This window comes from Orbicella faveolata, unplaced genomic scaffold, assembly GCF_042242905.1.
Source record: "Orbicella faveolata isolate gen_17 unplaced genomic scaffold, um_ofav_v1 contig_27, whole genome shotgun sequence".
In the NCBI taxonomy this organism is placed as follows: Eukaryota; Metazoa; Cnidaria; class Anthozoa; order Scleractinia; family Merulinidae; genus Orbicella; species Orbicella faveolata.
This window is the reverse complement of record NW_028301555.1, coordinates 3,635,843-3,645,528: the sequence shown is the minus strand read 5'-3', so window position 1 is coordinate 3,645,528 and position 9,686 is coordinate 3,635,843. Positions and strand designations below refer to the sequence as shown.

Sequence of the window (9,686 nt, the reverse complement as noted above, 5' to 3'; positions counted from 1 at the left end):
AATTTTGAAACAACTATTGGGGATATTTTTGAGCAACTTTTTAACATTTTTTGAGCAGAATCTGTCTAGGCCTGTCTGGTGGATCTGTTTCTTCGTTTAAAAATATTTTATTTGCGTTTTCTACAGCTGCCTTGTATACGGTGGCTGCGCCCGTCGTTGCATACGCTCGGTCGTATGTAAGGTTTATTTCCTATCAAAAATTCTTTGGGCGGAATCTGACGGAGTCAAAGGGGACTAGGGAGAAAACGTCGGGATTGCATTGCGTGACTGCCCGGATGACAAAAAATGCGCAGTCAACGTTACATAAGCTTTCATACAATAATTGCGAAGCATTACCAATACGAATTCAATTATTTGTAGCTTGAATCATGTGATGAATTAACAGAAACTTTTCTCACTTTCGAGAGACGTCAAAATATCTCAAACGCATGGCGGCGAAAATTTTCTCTCCATTGATCGCCAGACTTCGGAGGAGGGTCCAGAACGAACGCCTGTTGGAAAACGACGAAAGCTTCCTTCTGAGAGAAGAAGATTTCCTTGAAGTTCACGACGATGGCTCTACAGAGAACGTTACGACTGAACTAACGATAGAGGCAAACCAGTTTGATTCAGACAGTACAAGTGCGAGAAATGATCCTGCCATAGAGCTTCGCGACAATCGTATTGCGAGAAATGGAAACGCGGAAGTGGTAAACATAAAGATTAAAGTACCGAGGAAAAAGAAGTTGGCTTTCCTAGGCATCATTTTGGCAATCATTGCGGCGTTGATGTTTTCTGTGAGCGCACTGATGGTTAAACTGGCTGAGAGCGTTCCAAGCACTGAGGTGACATTCATGCGACTAACATTTCAAATGGTTTTCTCACTGCCAGCAATGATATTCTTCAAAGATAAATTTATTTATCCGTGGAAGCAGAGCAGATTTTTATTGCTTCGTGGCATCTCCGGCACGACGGCGATGAATTTAATGAATCATGCTGTAAAACACATGCCTTTAGCCGACGCTAGGGTGATATTTTACATTTCTCCGGTGTTTACAGCCATACTTGGACGTATCTTTCTCAAAGAGTCAGTGAGCAAGTTTGATGTGATAGCTATGATACTAAGTATAGGAGGGGTGGTGTTAATTGGAAGGCCAACGTTCTTGTTTGGCTCTCTTGGAAAAAACTATGGTTCTAAACAGGTATGGGTGCCTACTCTCCTTGCAGTTGGAGCTGCAATTGCTTCAGCAGCATCAGCTGTCCTAACACGCAAGATGTCCCAGGAAGTTGGCCCAAGAGTAGTGGTGTTTTACTTTGCTGTTGTTGGATCAATCATTAGCTTTGTAGTTTCATTAATCTCTGGTTTTAAATACCCAGACTGTGGAACTTATGACTCAATTTACGTGCTTGCAATCGGAGGTCTCGGTTATTTTGCGCAAGTGGTTAGTTCGAAGGCTTTGGCCATGGAAAAGGCATCAGTTGTTGCGTTGGTAAGCACGATAGGAATTGCCTTTTCATTTATTCTCCAGCTGGTAGCTCTGGATGTTGTTCCAAACAGTATGAGTATTGGTGGTGCTATCCTTGTCTTGCTTTGTAATGTGATTATTTTTATCAAGAAATTTCGTGACATAAAAAAGATTGACCCAAAACGTCCATTATGGTAAAAATGCTCAGCTCTCACCATAAATTAACAAGACAGAAACATTCCCTGAACAAAACCTTTTCAAAGCCAGCTTTGAAATCTTAGACGTAAACAATGAAAGCTGATAACAAGGTCCCCCTCCCAAATATAAAAAGAAAGATGATAAATTTCGGTAATCCATTCATATAAGCCCACTATTGCAGTGGTGGTTTTTAGTTTATGTTGATACAATATGATTGTAATGTTCATTTGTGGTTTAAGAGTTTAAACTTTTTTTGCGCAGAACTTTCCTATCAGTTATATTTTACTAGAATCCATTTGAAAATGCGAAATACCATGTGTGATGATCACCACTTCCCCCCCCCCCCCCCCCATCTGAAAATAGGTCTTTTCAAAGAAGTGACCATGTCAAGTGTTGCGTGACTATTATTGTTGTCATCACCTCTTCTGGTAACGCAAGTAAGACTGCAGCATAGGAACTTATGTTCCATGAGGAACAAAAGGCTTCAACAACATTTTTCCAACAAAGTCTGTTTTGTGTGGTTAATTTTCTTTTACCTGACTCCCGGTGTCAAAATTGCCCACAGTATCATATAGTCTAGGTTATGGATGTCCGAGTATACCATTACATTAATTGGTGCTTAGTGCAAAGATTTGTTGCTACTTCTTGTCACACCCACAGTATGACAAGAAGTATGACTAGAGTTATATATATATTTTAACTATCTTACTATTGTAAATAAAAAATTAATAATTTGCTATAGACAAGTGTCTAGCTAGTGAACAAGAAAAGCATAAACAGCTTAATTGAAGAATATGTTGTATGGAGGGAAAACCCAGAGCATTTGACAAGAACAAGAGCTTCCAGGGGCAAGGGATACAATGTTTCTTAGGCCCTCTTAAATGTTTTACATTTTCTCCTTTGTTTATTCATTGCTAAATTTCATTTTTTCTTGAAGTTTTTAGACAATTTTATTATTTATCTTAGAAATATCTGTTTTTCTCTGGAAACAAATTTTCCATGTTCCTTTGTTAGCTTGTTACCCAAAACCCCATCAGTGCTTATATAATTTATACCGGTAGTACTATTTTATAAAAACTCTGTATTTGCATTTGTGTTGATGAAAAATTGTGCGCCTTTATTGTTTTACTTTGGTCATGGTCATGCTTATAATCGGGCCTCTGTGAGGTTCTAATCAAAGTGAGACCTTAGGCATAGGTAAATATCCCTGAGGTTTGATCAGCCATCTGACTGGTCACTATACAATAGAATCCCATTGGGGCAAAATAAAAACTTGATTGAGTGATTGATTGAATATTAATAACAAGTAAATGCCATATCAGAATGAAGTGCAGTATTTGAAAAAAAAAAAAAAAAAAAGATGTTGATAATTGAGTAGTGAATTCACTGGAATTAGCAATTATTTTATATTAAGAAAATAGAATCTATTTTAAAATTAGATATTTTCATGATCATGATGAAACATTTCTTTAGGCTTATTTTTAGCAATAAAATGTAATTAAACTTCAAGTTTGTAAACAAAATTGTTTTGTTTTTGTTTTCTGGTGTAGTTTAATTCTTGATGTTGTCAGTCTGGTCATAGTTAATAGAGGGGAATGGTTATGAAGCCCGGCAAACATCAAAGGAGCCAACAAAAATGCCAAGATTTAAGTTGCAAGGTCCATGACCGTGCGCAATCTTTTGTTTTACGCTCACGCACTATGCATGAGTTACGTAATCACAACGTTTCTATTGGTTAATTCCTCGGTCAGTAGTAAACAACTGTTGTGTTTTGTGCATGGTCAAGGCCATAAAAGAGAACAAAAACATACAGCAAAGAACTTTGTCGAGTTTCATAACCATTCCCCTCTGTTAACTATGGTCTTGTGCACAGAAATCCCCTCTTTTGTATAATCTCTACCTGCCAAATTTATGGTGTTACATACTGACCTTTTTTAAAATTCTTTGTATATTTAACACTTGCACTGCAGTACTTATCACAAAGAGATACCACATCATTCCACAAATCCCAACATTGGTGAAAGACCATGACCTGAGTGGCAGGTCTAAAACAGGGATGAAGGGTGAGAGGGGAAGGGGGGGGGGGGGTGAAAGGGGGTTTTGCATTTGTCATTATTGAGAACTAACTGTAAACAGGCTTATACCTGAGCACTTTTCAGGCTCATCCTTCACTTCTAAACTCTCACTTCTTCCCCCCACCCCCCTGCCCCGTTTTAGTTTGGTTTGACTTGGGGCTTGAAATTTTTGTTGGTGGTCTGTCACCAGGTTCTCTCATTTGAATTTTTTTTCTGAGGTTTATCGTTTTAGGCTGAATTTTAATATATTGAAATTGGTCTATTATCCCGAAGCAACAAAACTTACAACGTTAAAAATTCTTATGAACATGGAACACAGAAAGTGACGACAAGTGACACTGTCCATTCCAAATATTTGCTCGTCTGTGCCTTTTGATCACTAACTGAAATATTATACCGTTTTTTTCTGTTTCTATTTTTTTTTTCGTTATTTATTTTTGCTATAAGACTACCTCGAATACCTCAATAAACAGCTCAAAAACATATCAAAATTTCCAAACGGTTGAAATGCAGAAATTCCCAAATAAACCCCAAATGATGTCAAAATGTGCTCCCAGGCACATCAGACGAACGACAACTGATCAGGAGTGAGGTATACAGACCCTGAAAAAATGAGACCTCTGCTTTTTCGCACCTTTGCAAAGTTATTTCCACTGGTTTTTACAGATAGAACAGGATTGTTGGCCTCTGTGTTCAGCCGTTCGCCTCGACTTCTACTACCGAGGATGGATTCAGCGACAAAAACTCAAGTCACTGAGGCATTTCTATAGACAAAGGCTATTCTTATACGAATACTTGGTGATTCCAGCTGCGCAATGAATATGAAAGTGACTAGCGTTTCTTTGTTCGTGCAAAAATTTGCAAAACTAGAAATAACCCAAAACCTGTATTCCGATCGAAGAATACAATTCGGTCCATCGGAAATTCATGATTCAAGTTCCTATCGGAAAAGAAGCCCGTTTATAATGAAGGAGTGAGAGAACTTTGGCTTTGAAAGGCTCAGTTGCAACCAAAGACACTTAAAGGTGTTGAGGGTGGCCAAAGGTATAGCACGTTTGGAACTGCGTTTCAAATACCTCAATAAACAGCTCAAAAATATATCAAAATTTCCAAACGATTGAAATACAGAAATTTCCAAATACACCCCAAATGATCTCAAAATATGCTGCCAGACACATCAGACAAACGACAACTGAGTGAAGTATGCACACCCATGAAAAAATGAAACCTCTGCTTTTTCGCCTCTTTGTAACGTTATTTCCACTGGTTTTTACAGATAGAACAGGATTGTTGACCTCTGAGTTCGGTCATTCGCCCCGACTTCTACTACCGAGGATAGATTTAGCAACAAAAACTCATGTCGCTGAGGCATTTTAGAAAACGTAATAAATTCAGTTGGGCTCTTTACCTCAATTATTTTAGATAGATATAAACCCAAGATAACTCGAGTGTATCAGGCCGAGACACATTCATTAACCTCAATCCTAAGGAGCTCAAACAGAGCAAGGAGCTCACTGGTTCGGATTAACAACACTCCAATAAAAGCAAATCTACAAAACCAGTCCAATACAACATTTGAAAACCAAACAAGCTCTGAATGGAACGATTAATATTCCTATTTTTAATATTTGCCTTTACGGAAACCCCTATTTGATACTAAACGTTTTGGTGCTTAAACTAGATTGAAAGGTCCTGATTTTCTATCGGCAAGTCACTGACAATTCAGCGCTAAGGCTTATGCTGAAAACGGCTGAGTAATACTGACAAGTCTAAAACTTACAGAACCAAACTAAAGAGACAACGGCGTCGGTAATACCGAATAACGATGACATTAGCAGTCTATACGTTACACCCCTAATAGTTCCCTGGCATTATCTGAAACCGTTAATTGAGATCATACCCTAATCAAAACTCCTTGTTTTCTACCGCTAAATTACTGTTCAGTTCAGCTCCGCCGCTGTGTTCAGATTTTTCCTGAACTGTTCACTGAGAAGGGAGGGGTTGGTCAATCAACTTGAGCCACAGATCTGCTGTCACCTCTGGATCTTGCATCTTATCGTTGAGCTCTTGGCGTACTTTGCTCTTGTGCTTTGCCATATCATCCAAGCTTTGGTCGCACGCCTCTGGGTTACTGACCTCTCCCTTTGGGTCGACGATCGTCATAAAAATTTCACTCTTTTCTCCACTGAAGTGATCTTCCCACCAGTAAGAGTCGTAATACGAATAGCCGTCATAGTAGACGTCGCTATCTGCCACGATCGTTTCCATGCGCTTGTCAAAGATGCTCTTGGTAGTGGCTTTGGCAAAATCAGCGTACTGTTGGGCGTAGTTTTTGATGGACGTAACGTAGTGCGATTCAGCTGGGGAAACATGTGCATCAACAAGTGCCAGCTCCTGGAGAATACAAAGGTGCATGTCAGCGCCAATCATGAAGGTAAAGAGACCGGGCTCAGCGTACCTCTCGACCATCAGCGTACCAATGATTTGGGTAGCAGTCTCTTCCTCTCTTGGCTGCAGCATGTTGGTCAGCTCTTGGTTGGTTAGTTGCCCGCTCTCTTTGGAATCAGTGTAGGTAATTCTCACCCAGCTTTGGATGCCGTTTATGTGCCCGTTAATTTCGTTGATCGTATTCTGGGTCAGCTCCTGGTTAACTATTCTCTCGATTTCCTTGTAAACAGCATCAAAGTAGTCAGGCACGCCAGATGGAAAGATGGAATTAAACATAAGTACAGCCACGTTGCCTAGGACCCCACTTAGCAGGCCTTCGCCGAGAGTTTTGGCAATGGACGAGACGGCAGATTTTGTACTGACCATCTGAGGGAATTGAGGTTTCTCATAGCAAAGGAGGTCTTTGCATCCTGTCTCCCGTCTGACGTGGCTGGTTTTTACAATGTGGCCAGGGAAGCAAACGCAGAACTCTGCTAGATTGGTTTGACGGATGAAGGCAGCTGTGTGTTTTGGAATCCACTTGAATGGCATCTCAAGGTAGGTGAACCTCTCTGATATAATTTGCTCGCCCATTGAAAGCGACGATTTGCTCAGAGCTTCTTTCATAGTCTGCAGAAAGCATGCTGTTTTGCTGTCAAACTGCTTTGTCATGGTTGGGCTGAATAGAGACTTTTCTTGTGCAACAGTTTCATCCGAGGCTAGCGTTGGTTGAGGAAGCTTGCACGCCAAGGAGAGACTAACTATCGCTTCAGCTGGAGAGTTTGCGAACTTTCGCCGAGGCTCTCCTCCGCTTTCTTCTCTTCTGTAAGACATTCGCTGAATGGCATCGTTATCATACTGAATGGCTCTCGCTTTGTCGGAAAGAAGATTTTCGCTGAGCTCAGTAAAGAAAAAGTTGGCCATCACGGATCGCTCCTGAAGATACAATTCAGCTCGAAGTTGGAAGTCTAAATGACTAGGCGTTTTACAAGCTGCCTGATTTATCCTAGCTGATATGCGTGGTTAATTATTTTTTTTCTTTCGATATGAAGACTATTCTTATGCGAAACTGGGCGTTTCCTGCTGCTCACAGGTCGGATGACGCTTTTTTGGTCTTGATTGGGATTAAAACACAATAATTGTTTACTTCTGACCGAGGAACTAACCAATAGAAACGTTTTGGTTACGTAATTCATGCATAGTGTATGAGCGCAAAACAAAAGATTGGGCACGGTCGTGGACCTTCCAACACAAATCTTGTCATATTTGTTTAATTAATCTTTTGATCTTTTTTCTCTATTTACTGAAAACACTTGGAGGTATTGATTAGCTGACGTAGCAGGTTTTCAACGAGGCCACTGGAAGTAATTACTATTCTGGTTTGGTTTGCGAGTTTGAGCTTTCGTGCCCCGAATCCATGAGTTTGTAGAGAGGGAAATTACTACCATTTTCGAGCTACCGTAAACGGCCAACTTTTTCCGCGTTGTTCCACGCTTAAAACATCCAAGTTTGTCCAGGCGAACTGTCGCGTTTTTAAATTGAACCAATTAACTTTTAGAACATGAACATGTCAGGTTTTGAGAGCTCCGCCTGAATGTTTCTGCACGTTAAACACAGGTTTTGAAAGGTTGTTCCGAAAATGAGGAGTGCGGAGCGGGGAGTGCGGAGTGCGGAGTGCGGAGTGCGGAGTGCGGAGTGCGGAGTGTACAAAAAAGAATTTAAAAAAATTATCAGAAAAATTAGAAGTTTAATAAAATTTAAAAGTAAATTGAAAGAATTTTTAAATACATAAATAAACTATATTAGTTTATAGTATTATCAAGAAATACTGTACGCCATTGTGACTCAATGAAATGACGGTCCAGGCGATGTAAGTTTTTAATTATTATTAGTGCTTAAATTTCTATGTTAAGTTTATTTATGTATTATATATTAAATTATTCCTTCAATTTACTTTTAATTTCTAATTTTTCCTTTATGCTATTTTTTAATTTTTTTTGTACACTGCGCACTCCGCACTCCGCACTCCGCACTCCGCACTCCGCACTCCGCACTCCGCACTCCGCACTCCGCACTCCGCACTCCGCACTCCGCACTCCGCACTCCGCACTCCGCACTCCGCACTCCGCACTCCGCACTCCGCACTCCGCACTCCGCACTCCGCACTCCGCACTCCGCACTCCGCACTCCGCATTCCGCATTCCGTACCCCTCGTTTTTGGAACAGCCGGTTTGAGTCGAAAAATTCTTATGTAATGACAGGTGCCATGTGTTCTGGCACCCAAGTGAGATGAGGCGAAAACTATCTAAAGCTTTTTTTACTTTTGTTCAAACAGGAAGCCGCTTTTACAAGCCGCTTAATATATCCCAGCCGATATAGGCGATTGGTAATTGATAATTGGTAATTGGTTCTATAGATAAAGGCTATTCTTATACGAATAATCGATGATTTTAGCTGCGCACTGGACGGAAAGCAAAATGAGACCCTGTTAGGGATAAATTCCGACAATCGACATGGCCTTGAAACGGCGACATGAGAGCTATGAATTGGCGACGAACGACAGACTACTCCAGCGAAATAGAGAAATGGTAAGATAAACCGACAACGAATTTCGGAACTGAGAATGCAGTGATTATTTTAAACGTCTGAGTCGAAGTGACGACGCATTTCCAGAGTTTTAAATGTGTTTTCCTCTCTCACGCGCGATGTCGACGGGTCGGGAAACACAGGCTTTCTTATATATGCTAAAACGTCCACGTCGAATAAATCGAGTCCGTCATTGCTGAGTACGGTTCTCACTCTCAGCTTAGTTAGCAGTGCCCTAAAACGCCTAAAAAAACGCTTAAGGAAAAAGGAAAGAAATCTTCGACCGTCTGCTTCATATTTTTATTAGTGGGTCACCAGTAAAAGAATATATGAAGCTGTATTATCAACGAATGGCATTATGGACGGAAAAGAGAGACAGGGGAAACCTGCCAAGGTCTGCTTGTCTTCAGCAGAAGATAAGGGTTACGCCAAATTCAAAGGAAGATTATAGATAGGAGAGATTATCTGATTGAGGCCGTTGAGATTTTGAGTTAAGGAACGGTTGTTAAACATAAACATGGTAAAAATAGACATAGGTTCGATCGTACTTTAGGCCCAAATACTGACTAGAAAATGGCTGAAAATAACAATTCCAAGCGTCTAAATTTTAAAATTTCCCGGGGGAAGCATGCCCCCGCATCCCCTTGGAGGTTAGCAACTTCAGCGCTCGAAAGCATGCCCAAGCCCTTAGAAAGCATGCCCTCAATATGCCCCCACCCCCCCCCCCCCCACCAACATGCCCCCAGCCCCTTAGAAAATTTTGAAAAATTGAAGTAGCTAAGAAGTCTTTTCCTTCATTCTGAGTCGAAATGTGATGCTTTAAAAGTAACGATAAAGTAATCATTAAACCCACTGACCGGAGAAATGCTGGCTCTGCATAAGAATTCATAGTGCTGAAAAGTGTTTGAAGCAAGTGCAAAGCGTACAAGGAGTAAGTTATATCCAAAGAGATACT

General features: G+C 40.6%; 1 protein-coding gene across 1 annotated transcript; it reads left to right on the top strand.

Annotated features, from left to right (window-relative positions):
* The first annotated feature begins 258 nt into the window (after positions 1–258).
* LOC149107185 (solute carrier family 35 member G1-like) lies at positions 259–3,166 on the top strand. The gene has a single exon (XM_089297036.1). The coding sequence runs from the start codon at positions 429–431 to the stop codon at positions 1,641–1,643; it is 1,215 nt and encodes a 404-aa protein (XP_089153162.1). The 5' UTR covers positions 259–428; the 3' UTR covers positions 1,644–3,166.
* Positions 3,167–9,686: the final 6,520 nt, after the last annotated feature.

Bases quoted from the DNA above. Each gene is read 5' to 3' on its own strand.
- LOC149107185 (XM_089297036.1), top strand. From the start codon at position 429: ATGGCGGCGAAAATTTTCTCTCCATTGATCGCCAGACTTCGGAGGAGG.